Source organism: Xiphias gladius, chromosome 11 (genome assembly GCF_016859285.1).
Source record: "Xiphias gladius isolate SHS-SW01 ecotype Sanya breed wild chromosome 11, ASM1685928v1, whole genome shotgun sequence".
Classification (NCBI taxonomy): domain Eukaryota; kingdom Metazoa; phylum Chordata; class Actinopteri; order Istiophoriformes; family Xiphiidae; genus Xiphias; species Xiphias gladius.
In genome coordinates this window covers 27,863,467-27,878,935 of record NC_053410.1, presented here as the reverse complement: position 1 = coordinate 27,878,935, position 15,469 = coordinate 27,863,467, and the positions used below count along the sequence as shown (strand labels likewise).

The 15,469-nt window shown below is 39.4% G+C and overlaps 1 protein-coding gene across 5 annotated transcripts in view; it reads right to left on the bottom strand.

The window, feature by feature from the left end:
* The window catches only part of ltbp1 (latent transforming growth factor beta binding protein 1), a 188,647-nt gene extending 176,065 nt beyond the window's left edge, over positions 1 to 12,582 (bottom strand). For all 5 annotated transcript variants that reach the window (XM_040138966.1, XM_040138968.1, XM_040138969.1 and 2 more), the window contains exons 1-2: positions 11,851 to 12,582; positions 4,124 to 4,194 (exon numbers count right to left, since the gene is read on the bottom strand). In XM_040138966.1, the coding sequence (XP_039994900.1) occupies positions 4,124 to 4,194; positions 11,851 to 12,224 (445 nt within the window). In that variant the 5' untranslated portion in view covers positions 12,225 to 12,582. The remainder of the gene's footprint in view (positions 1 to 4,123; positions 4,195 to 11,850) is intronic.
* Positions 12,583 to 15,469: the final 2,887 nt, after the last annotated feature.

Below are 15,469 nucleotides of genomic sequence, written 5' to 3'. Positions count from 1 at the left end.
GTGACACATTTTTTGTGCACATTTGTGCAAGCAAAACCTTTTTGCTTAAGTTATCTGCACATTAGATACGCATTAGATGAATAAATTGTGATAATTTGATCAGTAATAAAGCACAGATGTTTGTTTTAGTTGCACTAATGTGCACAAATGATGTCCAAATAAATAACACCACTTTGGAGTTATTAGGGTATTAATGAGGAGCTGACATAAACGCCCCATACAAAAAAAATTTAATATTTAACTTCTCAAAAATTGTTTCAGCACAAATTTTTATTTTATGTGCAAAAACATACACAAACAATTTAAATTTAGTCATATCCTGATCACACGGGGTGCCAGCCAAACAGAAGTAAAATGTTTGCACAAGTTTCCATAATATTCCCTTCAGAATGTCAGTATGTCACTAATTTGGTACATCTCTGCACAATGTGTCTAATTAGACTGTATAATTAATGCAGAATGTGCAGGTATTATTCAGTGTACGGAATAGTGTATATGTGTAGCCTAACAGGATTAGCTATTAACCATTTAGTAGCTCTCTACCTATGTAACAATCAGTTCACCATGGACCTTTGGAAACATTCACTTTGTTTAACACAAAGTTACTTACTGTATATTTATTAAGTACCTGGTAGTTGTATTTCTACTGCCATTACCAAAGAAATTAGGTAAGCAAAATACTTTACATTAGAAGAGAGTAGGTGTACCTTGTCACCGTATGTCGCTACTCCTGAGTGAATTGGCTGGGAAGGCAGGCTATTCGCAGGTGCTACACATGCACCTGCGAATAGCCTGTGTTGGACTGGTAAACACTGATGTCACTGTGTGTGCATGTATTTGTTTGTCGGTATGTGGTAGGGTCCCCTTCATTTCAGACGAGCCCCAGTCAGATGCAGAGGTTGTATTTCGTAGTGAATATTAATGAATCCTGTGAAATTTCAGCTGCAGCTCTCATAATTCATATAGGGGGAAACACTGGCACCTATCCACCTGTCAATCTTGTGTTCCATCTCAAGTTCCATCTGATGTTCTATGGTGAAATCAGATGGTTTCAAAGGAATCACTGTTAGAAGTGCATTCACTCATGACAGCTAAGAAAATCTGCATTAATCTTTTGCATCAAGTCGAGTTAGTGAACTTCTGATACACAATTGCACCATTGACCAATAGCAAACATATATGCAGTGCTGGACTTTGAAGAAACAGAGCACCAGAGAATCCAAAAAAGAAAAAGCTATTTTAACCTCTTACCTGTGTTCACTTTTGTGTAACCTTGCTCTTCTGGAGTATCAGTTGGTCCACGTGAGAGGGATGGTGTGCAGACAGTTACAGTGAACGTTTTGCCTTGATCAGGCAAACTAGCTTACTAACAAAGATAGAAAGCTAACTAGCTCAGAGAGCTATTGGGGGTGATTATCGATAGCATGCTACCGGGTGGGTAGCATGTTAGTACTTAGCTCTCTAGGTTTAGCAGGTCCCCAAGCCTCACAGTAAAAGTCACTACGTCACCACACGTCTAGCACCACCTTTTCTTATGCTGTTTCATTTTAATGGTAAATGTGATTCAGACACTTCTCCACAGTGCTACTCTGTAATGGAAGACACCACAATGAAGGTGACAGACCTCCTAGAGTACAATTGAAAGGCTAGAGAGCGACAGAGCCAGGCAATGTGAGAATTATTAAACACATAACATGGAGGACACCTGGTGCTCTACAGAGAACATAAGCAGTCTTTCCCTCTAGAAACTTTCACAGATGGGCACAGCACTGGAGAAAGGCTGTTTACTTCTTAAACAACAACTTGGCAAGACTCTGCAAATAAGACAGTGATCTGGCCAGTGGATCTGGGCCAAAAGGCCTTATTTATTTAAAGTCTTTTTCTGTTTCTCTCTCACTCTTAGACATGTGCTATTGCCAGTCGGGCGGTCTAATAGCAGTATTCTCATGACGCATTCATGAAATGCTCATTTGATCTTAATTTATGCATATGCATTACTTGTGTATATATTCATATGCACAAACTTACAACTATGCATGCTACCCACCTGATGGCATGCAAGGTTTTACCAATATTTTCTTAATTATGAACATTTGTATATAAGAACAATACACCTGTAGTTGAAACTGCTTGGAAACTGATATTTATGTATATGTATTTATGTCACCATTTCTAAATTACTCCAACCATCTTTTTCTGCATTATGTTCAGTTAAAAAAAAAAGTTTTCATATTAGTACACCACAACAAGTAAGTCAATATCGGCTGAGAAAATTGGCCTACCAATATATCAGTCGGGCTAAATTTTTTTTCTTAATTTATCTTATTAATTTATATCCAAGCTGTTATTAAACTATAGTCAAGGCCAGTGTACCACAATGCAAACCCTATTGATAATTAGCAAAAAACCTGAGCCGTGAGAATTTTTTTTGAAATTTATAGTTTTTGAAGTTAGAAGCAAGTACAAGCTCACAGTACTCTAGAGCAGTTTCATTTAGGCAATCTATGGTGCTGAAGAGTTTAACTTTTTGTGTTATCTTTTAAAATAACATATATCTGCAAAGTTCCCAGATTTCCAAAGTGAACGTGTCTGCAAAGTTTGTTTTTCCTAAAATAGCCACTTGTGTTAAATAAATAATCCATCCACCCATTATCTATACCCACTTATCCTTTGAAGTGTCACAGGAGCTGGAGCCTATCCAAGTTCACACCGGGTGGGAGGCATGGTATACCCTGGACTGTGACAGGGCATACATAGACAGACAGCCACTCATACTCACAATCTCACCAAAGTGGATAATTTAGAATCACAGATTAATGTAACTTGCTTGTCTTTGGACTTTGGTAAGAAACCCATACAGGCGCAGGGTGAACAAACTCCACATATGAATCCCCCAGCCAGATTCAAACCCAGTAGCTTGTAACCACTGCACCACTGTGCCTCCCGCAACAAAGGATGAAGAACATTAATGTGGTTGCTGTAAATTATGTAACTCAAAGCACTTGGTCAAGGGTAGTAAAGGCTGTTGTATTAGTTTAATACTGAAAATGTCCCATACTTTATATCAAAATGTTCTAGCAACCTGAACCTAACCAAATGTAGGACACATCATCAGTCCTGTGGTTTTATATACCCATTGTCCACACCAACTACCTCTATGCGCATGTACTGGGCAAACCAAAAAAACAATGCCTAGGAGAATGATGTTTGTAGGAGACAGTGTTGAGTTATCATACTGAGTTTTTTATGAAAATGTACAGTCAGAGATTGCAACTTGCTGCATCTTATATGATACGTGTTAATGGGCAGAGGTTTGAGAAAGCTAACTCTTTCCTTCCATTCAGAAGCTGTTCAAGGCGGACGCTGTCCTTGAGAACAAAAATAAAATGAAAGAATATGATTTTCTTGAAAAAAAAAAGCCTACAGTCTACTGTTTAGACATTCTCCCTACATGCCAACCTTATGTAACTGTAAAACAGAGGGCAACAATAGTGAGAGAAATTTGCAGATGTAAAATCAATCAGGAGATACACAATACATGGCGAGCAAGTACTACAGGAAGGAACACTGTTCCCTCATGATGCTCCAAAATTCAAAGATAATTGTGCTTTCATAGGAGAGCAGGGTGAAGTTGCAACTCCTTTGCAGGCCTCCTGTATCAGAATCAATTAACATTTATGACAATTGGATTTACACTTTTTTTTACAAATTTACAGATTGCCCTGACAAGGGCAAAGTAGATTGATACTGACAGAAGGCTTTAAAGGTTAACAAGAACTTTATAAATTCTTAATTTCTATTTCCTTCATTACATGTCCCATTTTCATCATAAAGAATATTGTAGAAATTTCTATACAACATAAGGGAGTAAGTTATAAGAATTTATTCTTATTTAGTATAACACATTTGAAAAAAGACACTAAATCAAGAGAAGAGTGTGTTGCTGTACTTCCTCTTGTTTTCTTTGACACTAAACTGTTTCAAAGCTGATGTCAAGCATTGTAAATAACATAGTTTGGGTGCTGGGAGCCCTTTGGCTAGCAGCCATTTTTGTGATGTGTAGACTGGAGTTGCTGTATTAATGTGAAGACGTTGTGTTGAAAGGACTTTAGTGTGCACTTACGCTTTGTGCATCGCTGCGATCCCTGGGCTTCACTCCATCCATAACAGCACTGTCCTCCACAGACATTCACCCTGCAAACAGAAATCAACCATAGGCAGATGATACAAGCAGACACTCAAAGATTCAGACATGCAACACAATGGCAACAGAAAGAAACCCAGACTGATTGATGTGAGTCTCTCTCCTCCTTTCTCTTTCTTCTACTGAATTTATATCAAGATTAAGAGTTGAGTTGTACTTGAAGATCCCAACCAAACTACAAGGCCAGCCCGCAACTTTCACTTTGCTCTGGCAAAACTAAACAGTCTTTTACCTTTGGAGATATGTTATTTCAATTAGACTGTACATTAGATGACTTATAGTTATGTCCCTTACTCACATGTCCGCATCAACTCATTCTACAGCTGACTGGACGAATAAACCTTTTGCTGGGTTGTCATTGGTCTTTACTTCTATTTTTTACACAGGAGTCTGTTTCTGAATATATTAGAGGTAGGAAACAGGCCAAGTCACATCATATAAATATTCCACCATAGTTATCTGATTTTTGGCACAAATCTGCCAGGCTCCACCAGTTCTCACTGGATATTTTCCAGACTTAAATGCCATCCCAAACACGGAGCTCATGAGATGTGGTTTGGCCTTGTGTTACTAAATATGACTGGGAAGGCAGGGATTTTCTATGATACCAAGGTTACAGAGGTGTAGTGTTTATTGGGGTAGGTTTGTTACCCTTGAAAAGCCAACCTGAATGTCGCAAACTTAGATTTATTCCAAAAATTAGGTTTTGAAAAGGTCCACAGAGACGTGACTGAGTCAGGCTGTTGGAAGCTGTAAATAATGAAGTTCTAACCTGTGGGTGTTGTGTACTTATGGAAGTGAGAGTTTAGCCTGAAATAGTTTTCTTAAAGAAATAGGGAGATGGTTTTGTACATATTTGTGCATAAAAAGTTATTCTGAGTTTGTTGATCTTTTGAATCTCTAAGATCCAGTGTCTAGTAAATAGATTAGACACCTGATCCTATTTATCAGAGCTGGATAGTATTCCAAAAAGACCCTTTTGTGGAGGGCAGGAACTTATAGGAGAAATCACAGTTCTTGCAGTATCAGGTGGTATCTTTGTAGCAGCTGTAACCACAATTTTCAGTTATATTTGTTAGGAGGTGCTACATGTGTAGTCTTTGTCACTACGCTGTAACCCCTTACTGCACAACTATAAAGCCAGTCTCATCCTGAATTACATTGCACAATTACCAAATTAGGTTAGTTTTAGTTTCAAGTTGTTTAGTTTCAAATGAATAAAAATGTCAATCAAACACTGACCCTCTCTCGCTAATCCACACACTGTCACACATGCACATTTATTCTCTCTCTCTCTCTCTATCTCTCTCTTAAATATAGTTTAAATGTGAATATCAGAATATCATTCATCTCTAATACAGATGCTTGTGTCTTGTTTATCAAAACTGCTAAAAGTAAAATTTTGGACTTAACTGAAGAATAAATGGAAAAATCCTTCACTTTTACTCACAAACAAAAGAATGACAACTATTTATAAAACTTCATATGAGTTAAAAATGTTCTGAAATGTAAGCGAGCTCCAGTCATCTCTTAAGTTTAAGAGTACACTTCAGTACAGAAATAGATATGATCGCACCTTTGTTTTCTGTGAGATAATAATAATCATAATTGAACATTTGAAAGTATGTTACACCAATTTTTTTTCTTTTTTTGGGGGGGCGGGCACTTATAAGGATTTCAAACAAACAAATAAAAATAAATTAAACATTGATTTGATTTACAATCATTGTCTAAGCATCTTCACTGTCTGCACTTTTCAGTGTGGTACTGAATTCTCTTTATTTTAGGATTTCTCTGACATACCTTGTCTAAGAACAGCAGATTGTCTTACAGTAGAGTTTTGTTTTGATTTCAGCCAATCTCCTATTATTTAATCCTTATTTATATATTTACACATAATAAATATATTAGACCGTTCATTTCCCATGGTAATTATTCCAAGAGATTTAAAGATTTTTCACAAACAAAACTGAATGAAATGTTTTGAAAAATATATATTTATACACTACTAGTCAAAAGTTTTAGAACACACCCATTTTTACAGTTTTTATTGAAATTTAAGAAGTTTAAGTCTAGTGAATAACCTTTAAATGGTTTAAAAGTTCAGCAGTAAACTCTGAGAGGTGATAAACAAATTTAGGTCACTAAAAACTGATCATTTAAATTTCAGAGTTATAAAATTTTAAGGGATCAAGTAATGGGTTGACAGTGACCAACCAAGATAATGACCAAAAACATAAGAACTAGACAGTGGGTACAAATGATGGAGGAACAACACAGTCTCCAGACTCAAAACCCATCGAGCTGCTTTGGGATGAACTGGACAGAAAGTGAAAGCAAACCAACCTGCAAGTGCAACATATTTGTGGGACCTTCTGCAACAGTGTTGGGACAAAATTTCCGAACAATATTTGATTTACATTGTAGAAAGATAAGTCATAAGTGATAAGTGTGTGAATGATAAGTGTGTTCGGCTGTTCAATTAGTCTAAAATTATGATTAAATTTAGTTCAACAATAAGATTCCATCATTCCTTTTTTAAATCTCCAATTTTATTTGCTCTATGCTTTAATTTCAGAAACGTTGAGATATACAAACTACGTAAAGTCCAGTGAAAACTGCAAAAATAGTAGTGTTCTAAAATTTTTGACCAGTAGTGTACATGTTCTTGCAGAACAACATACCACTGAAAAAACTGAGAGGATTTCTTGAAGAGAATGTACAATATAGCAGATGTAGGGTCAATGTGTATCTCTGATGGCTATTCCTTCTCTGAGCAAACACATCAATCATGATCACTTGAGAGGTGATCTTAAAAGTTACCTTTACATTTGACTGTAAGTAGGAAGAAGTCATTTGATAAATATGTCTTATTGCTTATACTCAGCAAAGAACATTTTTCCTCTTAAGTTGTTACTTTAGAGCATTCTTAATTGTAATTCCTAGAAATTTGATAAATACAGATCATGGTCACTAAAGCTGAGAACAGACTTGTGAAGGAAGGATCAGCCAAAACGCACTGACCCATTCATACAGGACCACCAAAAATGGTTTGACCTGTGTCACGGTGTCAGTCTGAATGAAGTGATGCGAGTGAACACTACAATGTTTTCCATAGTTTGGAAACTTATTTGCAGTGGTTGAACCAACTTGGATAGGGGAAGGCTGTTCATATACTGGTAAGAAGCACTTCACTTCAGAGTCAAATGTGAAACAGCACTGCATTTTCAAGTTGCCCAGTTCTTGCCTGTGATTTATTTAAAAAGACTTGGCTATTTACAAAATAGCTACCATGTTTTTTAAATCTAAGTCACCACTCATTCAGCTATGATATACAACATGCATTAAGGAAAAGTCAAGGGGGCCATAAAACAGCCCCCCCTTTAGCCTCATCTTAAAATCATTTAAATTCATGTTTTCCCTCATCAATCTACACTCAATACCCCATAATGACAAAGAATAAAACATTTTTGGAATGTCTGACAATTTATTAAAAAGGAAAAACTGAAATATCACATTGACATAAGTATTCAGACCCTTTACTCAGTACTTAGTTGAAGCTCCTTTGGCAGCAGTTACATTCTCAAGTCTTCTTGGGTATGCCATGACAACCTTTTGCACACCTGGATTTGGGGACCGTCGGTGGACAGCCCCTTTCAGGTCTTTCCAGAGATGTTAGATTGGGTTCAAGACAGGGCTCTGGCTGGGCAACTCTAGGAAATTCACAGAGTTGTCACTACGCCACTCCTGCATTGTCTTTCCTGTGTGATTAGGGTCACTGTCCTGTTGGAAGGTGAAACTTTAGCCCAGTCTGAGGTCCTCAGTGCTCTGGACCAAGTTTTAAAAGACAGGATATCTCTGTACTTTGCTCCATTCAGCTTTCCCTCAAACCTGACAAGTCTCCCAGTCCTTGCTACTGAAAATCGCCCCAACAGCATGATTCTGCCACCATCATCTATCAACGTTGGGATGGTATTGGGCAGATGATGAGCAATGCCTGGTTTACTCCAGGCATGATGCTTAGAATTGAGGCCAAACAGTTCAATCTTGACCAGAGAATCTTATTTCTCATAGTATGAGAGTCTTTTAGGGGGTTTTTGTAAACTCCAAGAGGGCTCTCACTGAGGAAAGGCTTCCATTTGGCCACTCTACCCTAAAGCTCAGATCAGTGGAGTGCTGCAGGGATGGCTGTCCTGTTAGTTTCTCCCATCTCCACACAGGATCCCTGGGGCTCAGCCAGAGTGACCTCCAGGTTCTTCGTCACCTCTCTTACCAAAGGCCCTTTTCCCCCCATGCTCAGTTTGGCTGGGCAGCCAGCCCTAGGAAGAGTTCTGGTTGTTCCAAACTTCTTCTATCTAAGAATTGTGGAGGCCACTGTGCTCTTGAGAACCTTCAGTGCTGTAGAAATTTTTTTGTAGCCCTCACTCTCCTAAACCGACAGTTCTCGTGGCCTACCATGGATGCTGACACCCGTGCTTATGTTTCTGCCTGTATTGTGTGCCATCCACCAGCCACCTGCTAGGCTGTTTCGTCCCATGCCAGTCCCCCGGTCACCCTTAGACTCATATAGTCCTGATATAGCCCTATTGACTCATATAGAGACTGGTCTACCTCCCTCCCAAGGTAACACAGTTATACTTACCATTGTGGACAGAGTTTCCAAAGCTGTGCATTTTGTGGCTCTCCCAAAACTCCCTACAGCCCTTGAGACCACCGACCTCCTAGTTCAACATGTTTTCTGCCATCATGGAATCCCCCAGGATAAGGTCTCTGACTGGGGACCCAAGTTCACCTCTCAAGTTTGGAACTCCTTCTGTCAAGCACTCGGGGCTTCATCAAGTCTCTCTTCAGGTTACCACCCACAGACTAACAGCCAGATGGAGCAAGCCAATCCAGAGCAAGCCAATTGAGGTTGCTCTTTGCCTTGTCTCAGCCTCACATTTATTGTCCTGGAGAACTCAACTACTCTGGATTGAATGTGCCCAAAACTCCCTGACCAGCTCTGCAACCTGTATGTCACCTTTCGAATGTTGCTGGGGCTATCAACCCCCTTTTGTTCCCTTCTCAGGAGGAGGAAATTACCATCACATTGCTCAAGCCCATCTCTGCTACTGTCACAAGGTATGGAGGGACGTGCGCTCCACCGTACTCCATTGACACCATAACTGGCGCATCGCTGACTGCCACCGGACCCTGTAGACTACCAACCAGGTCAGAGTGTTTGGCTTTCTGCTGAAGACATTCAAATTACCAAGGTAGATGAGAAGCCAGTTTCTACCAGCTCTTTGTGCCCTCCGACCGATCTTTCTCCACCTGCCTGGGTTGTTAATGATCACCCAGTTTTAAGCATCTGGCAGCTTCTGGATGTTCGTCTTCGAGGTTGTGAGTACCACTACCTAATTGAAAATGGTATACAATGGTGAACGAAATGCCATGAGCAAGTAAACAGAACAGTAGGGAGAAAAAAATAGAGAGAAGCTCCGGGAGCTGTCTTACGAGTTTCTGGCCCCCACCTATTTTGTCTGGACAAGGCATTGTCACTTTGTGGTGTGACCACGGCATCACTTTCATTGTTTAGAACAGAGCCATTGTTAATGTTATTATAAATGTGCTTTATAATAAATTGAAAAAGGTCTATTAAAAGGTGCTATATGTAAGTATTTTAGTTTAAAACATTCAAAAATTTATGAAAAATTATCAAAACAATGTAAAGAAATAACAGTTTTGAAGTTATGTTGAATGTCTATGTATTGTGTTGCAGAGATATCTACTGTAGCTAGCATGCTAATCATCTAGCCTCGGCCTGCCCCGTCTCATAATACCACTTTGTTCCTCAAGAGGAGATAGTAAGTCCCTGTAGCATTCAGTCTGCCCTCATTTTAACATGAAAGGTTGAAGAAGTGGCACTCTTGTCAATCATGTTGAAGGTACTGAACAGTAAATGCAATGATGCCTAAAGCTCTTGGTAAAGTGACCATTATCACCACCACCACCACCCACTCCCAGCAAGAAACCACATTCGGTGGCAAAGAAAAATTATAGAAATAGAAGCAAAACAAGACTTCACATTGCCGTTGCTTTCCACCACTGATGTAAGCTATTGGCGAGTAAAGGAATGAAGTCGACGCTGAACTCGCGAATTTCTTCTAGACTGGTAAGTAAACAGCTGTTAATGCTAACATTGACTTGTACTGATTGCAAATACTTAAGATATAGTCCCTTTAAAATTCTGCTCATGTTGAAGTTGGGTGGAGCTATGATGGACTTACATGAGGTCACCAAACTCAATGAAACAATAAAAAAAGACAAAAGATGTTAATTTCCCTGCCCTATCAGGTGCAGCAATCTAAGGCAACATTCACATTACAGGTTTTAATGCTCAATTCTAATTTTTTGTCAGATCCAATCTTTTTGTTTGACAGTTTACATTTATGTTTGTAAGTGACATGTATTGAGCTCCAGTGTAAACACTGCTGAGGTCCTATACTTCCACACAAGCACAGCTTTAACTGAAAAGTTAGCCGCATGCATTCAAGAATAACAAAAGCTTAATTTGTGAAAGTCACATCATAAACATGGATGACATAGCTGCGACAGCATACACATCGAGGATTATTTGTTGTGGAGGTTAGCAGACAATACAGACAATGAGGATCAGAGTGAGAACGAGAGGGTAACAAAAGAGGGCAAACGAAGCTGCTCTCCTTATTTTTACCATTCCGTGAGGTGCCAACACTGAATGATAGCAACAGGCAATGTGCGCATGCATGGGATGTGAACATAGCCTAATAGCAGGGTCAGGAAGAGAACAATGAACAACAATCTGTACCCACCCACACAGTCCATAGGGAAGGTTTAATTAGGCAAAATAAGTGAAAACAAGAGTGTGGGTGTACCCAGAGTGTGCAGGGCCTTTACAACTGTAAAACAATGATTTTGTATGCAAATTGATGTGACATTGCAGTACACCATATTCCCACTGATATACTTACACTACATTCAGAATAACACACTGTAATGCAGTGATTTATACATTAATTCACATTCTACTTTGGACACTAGAAATGCTTAGGCCAGCCAACAGAATACTTTTGAATGCTGTCTGCTTGCTCATAGACATTCTCCCCACTGAATCCCTGGTTTTCTCAGTCAATTACTCTTTAAGGCTGAAGCTCATATGTCTTTGAGTTAAGAATAACTGCATCTGTTATTCACCAAATGCAATTAGACAATATAATCAGTATTAATCTATTCCAGCACCATATAGTTCATTAAACAGGATGAAAAGCCTAGTTAGTTTGCAAGCAAACTCTTTAGTGTCGATGAAAAGTCAGCCCCGATAACACTGGAGCAATCTGTGTGCTTGAATAGTCTACTCTCAGGGAAAGACCAACCCAAACACGGTTTTTACCAACTTGCAGAATATATACGGTCCCTGTCATGAATACGGTCCGTGCCATGAAGATAAGGTGAGGGTATGATAGTATAGCCTATATTACATCAGTGTCCAAGTGACTTTAAGATACTTTTCACAAATTTTAACTGCCTGGTGCCTGTTTGGTCTATGATAAAAGCTGACAGGAAGTCATTAACTTCACCCCCCCCCCCCCCCGCATACATTCTTCCGTCTTAAGAGAGTCTCTTACCCGGACAGCTTCAGAAACTGCTTCTGCTGGCTCTGTTCCTGTCCAGTCTGTAGGACGGCTGGCTGCTCCTGACTAAACGATGGGACTGAAGCCGCTTGGTTCCCCATCCTGCGGGTCCGGACCTGGCCGCCGAAGTTGGCTGTGAGCTCCACGTTGTACGTGTGCGGATGCCCAGCCGCGCCATGACGCGTCGAGATGGAACTGACTCGCACCCCGCCGTACGCTCCAGCCGAACCCGACCCTGGCCCCGGCCCGGGCTGGAGCACGTACAACCTTCTGAAGCCGCTCCGGCCCTTCTGCTGCTCCGCTGACACACATACCAGAGAGAGAAACAGACCAAAGGAAAATAATAGGCCCCATTTAATCCAAGCCATATCGACGCCGAATGAAGTAAAGTTTGGAAACGGGGGTCCAGGTTAATTTGGGCTCCGTAAAAAAATCCTTTCACTTCTTTAGAGTAGCAAAAACTTTTGTATTCCTGAGCATATTCCTATAGGTATCGACCTCCAACCCGGTATTGGAATACACTATATGAGCAAACGTTACCCAAAGAATAACGTTGGCTTAACTTTGAAAAGTTAAAATAGAGGATGTCACATAAAAATGTTCCTCGGGTGGAGAGGTGAATGTGGCCCCGCTTCCTATAGCATCGAGAGTCTCCGAGCTGCTGCGGCTTCCTCTGGGAAGTAACTAACTTGGTCCGCAGTCAGAATAGTCTAAGAACTCCAGGAAAGTTTCTCTGTTGGAGGTTAACAGTGTCAGCATCACGAGCAGCCAGCCTCCAGACGTGACGTCAGGAGGGGGAGCCTACACACTAACCCCAAGAACATTTGCTGAGAGTTTATTCGGGCCCAAGGGTAAGAGGGGACCAAACCAAAGCCCCTACCCACGCATGGGATTGCTGATTCGCCCACCCCAACACCCACACCCACACACGCGCGCGCGAACACACACATGCACGCACACACACACACACACACGCACACAGTCAGGTCTTTGTTACTTGATACTGACTTCCAATTTAGATGACTAAACTCTAAACTCTACAATATAGACGCAGACTGGGTTTAGTCCCGCAAATATCACGTAGGTATGTTAGTTAAATCAAACGTCAGTCAGTGGTAGTGATCATTACCGACATGGAAGCCCAGAGTATCAAGTATTTGCTGATGTTATTAGCCTATTATCTCTGAGATCACAACTTAATTGTCCCCTTACCTTGAGATATTAAACTGTTCTCATGTTCACAACTTCAATATCTCATTATCTCAATTTTTAGATATCAAACATCGCTTTCTTTTGAGAACTTGTTTTTTTTTTTTTTTTTTTTTTCTTTAGGATAACATGAGTCATTCCTACACGGGCTATTTTTTTTTCTTTTACTTATATGTCAGCAATGGAAAATCTAAAAAAGTTCAGATATTTCCTTTTAAGGTTGTTGAAGCATTTCACATTAAGTAAATGCATTTGTTTTTACCTGTCACTGTCATTTACAAAATTGATGAATGCCGCAAAAAATTGTGCTAGATATTCTATTCTCATAACTGTGTTCAAACGACCATTCCTTATTATCACATCATCCACTGTGTTGCACAGTGCTGACATTAACATTTGCAGACCGCTGCATGTAAAAATGGGAGGATAACGTGCTCCCACTCTGTGTTTTTGCCTGTTTGGGTAGTTTCTTTCAAGGCATTAGTTACTTGCAACTGCTAGTGGTCGGGCTGTTTGAGACTACTTGCTTTCATGGAGGGAACTAATGTAAAGCGTTTGTGTTGTAGATAAACACATCTACTCTCTGCATTAACCATGAGGACAATGGTGCAATTTTCCCAAATGGAACCAGCTGATCCAGCATTTTTGACCTTCACCCATGTGGACTTTAAAGGTGCTATATGTAAGTGTTTGCTATCACTCAATGGCTAACGTTAGCATTAACAGCTATTTACTTACCTAGAGCTTCAGCCATCATTGCATTTATAAGACAAGAGGTTAGGATACATTCTCTGGGGAGCACTACTTATCATCCTCAGATGTTGGACTGAGGGCAGACTGTATGCTACAGTGACTCACTATCGCAAAGTGGTATTATGAGACGGGACAGGCCAGGGCTAGCTGGTTAGTATGCTAACTTCAATAGAAGAAAAGAAGTGATAGAAATAGAAGCAAAACGAACTAAAGCGTTAACATTGCCATTGCTTTCTACCACTGGTGACAGTTCTTGGCGAGTAAAGGAACAAAGATTGATGCTAAACTCACAACATCTGTTGTAGACTGGTAAGAAAACAGCTGTTAATGCTAACATTGGCTATGTACAGTCAGCAAAAACTTAAATATAGCACCTTTAAGAGGTCCACAGTACCCCAGCGCAGAAGAATTGCCAGAAACAAAGGTTTTAACTTCTTTTTATTGTTACTTCTTTTTTTGATACCTAGGTGTGGGTGCATCCTTTACACTTAGTTAAGGTAAGGGTTTTTGTACCTCAGCCTTGATAACAAGGGTTCATTCATCACCAATTTAATGCATCACCCAGCAAGCACAGCAAGTTACCCAAATAAAACACACTACACAATATAATCCTGCAGGTTGTTTGTTAAACTGCCTCAAAAGACTAGAGGTTGGCAGGACTGTGGTCCATTTACTCCATTGTTTGTCTAGAGGTCATTATCAACACTTTGACATGGGCATTGCCAATGAAAAAAAAACGTGCTATTTAAAAACTTAAAATAAGACAAAGATAAACTTACAGAAGATTTATTGAAGAATATGTCTGCTTGACATAGTCAACTACAATTGGTCGAGACTGAAATATCTAAGATGGAGATTTTACACAATGGATAATATAAGAAGCTTTTAAAATACAACACATTGTTAAAGATTAAAAGAATGGTTTCCAATCTTTTTGGCTTCTGACATTTTACAAAAAACTGTGTAGTCACGGTCACATTTCAGATGTCTATGAGTTGTTCACAGCTCCAACAAATAGGGATTTTTCCCTCTAAAATTGTCACATAGTTTCATTTCAATAAATGTTCAACTGATCCAATATCTCACCAAAAATCAAAGATTAGAAAAAAAAGTCAAAAAATTGAGAACAGATTTGAGAATTCTTTCCTCTCCCATTAATCATCTCATGATCCCTACGATTTATCAGGTGTCCCTGTGTATAAAACAGTATTTAAAGTTGTTCAAACTCCAGCAGCTACACCAGTAACATGGTGCTTACACACCGATGCTTCAGTATTAATAATCCTATGATGTCATACATAATAATATATAAATCAGAGGGACCAAGCCAGTACTTCTACTTTATGACTAACTAAGTCATAACTACATTTGCTGCTAATACTTATGTACTTTTACTTGAGTTGGATTTTTCATGTGGGACCTATGTTTAATGGAGTATTTTTACATTTCTGTATTAGTACTTTTACATAAGCAAAGGATCTCAATACTTCTTTCACCACTGATTTAAGTACACTTAACTCATTGTCATGTTCATGTTACCAGTTTCATATGACTTTTGGTTTGCAACATGGTGCATTATGATGGTAAAAGTGACCATTTGAAAATGAGTAAATTGTGGCCGTAAAGGGATGCACTTGGTCAGCAACAATAC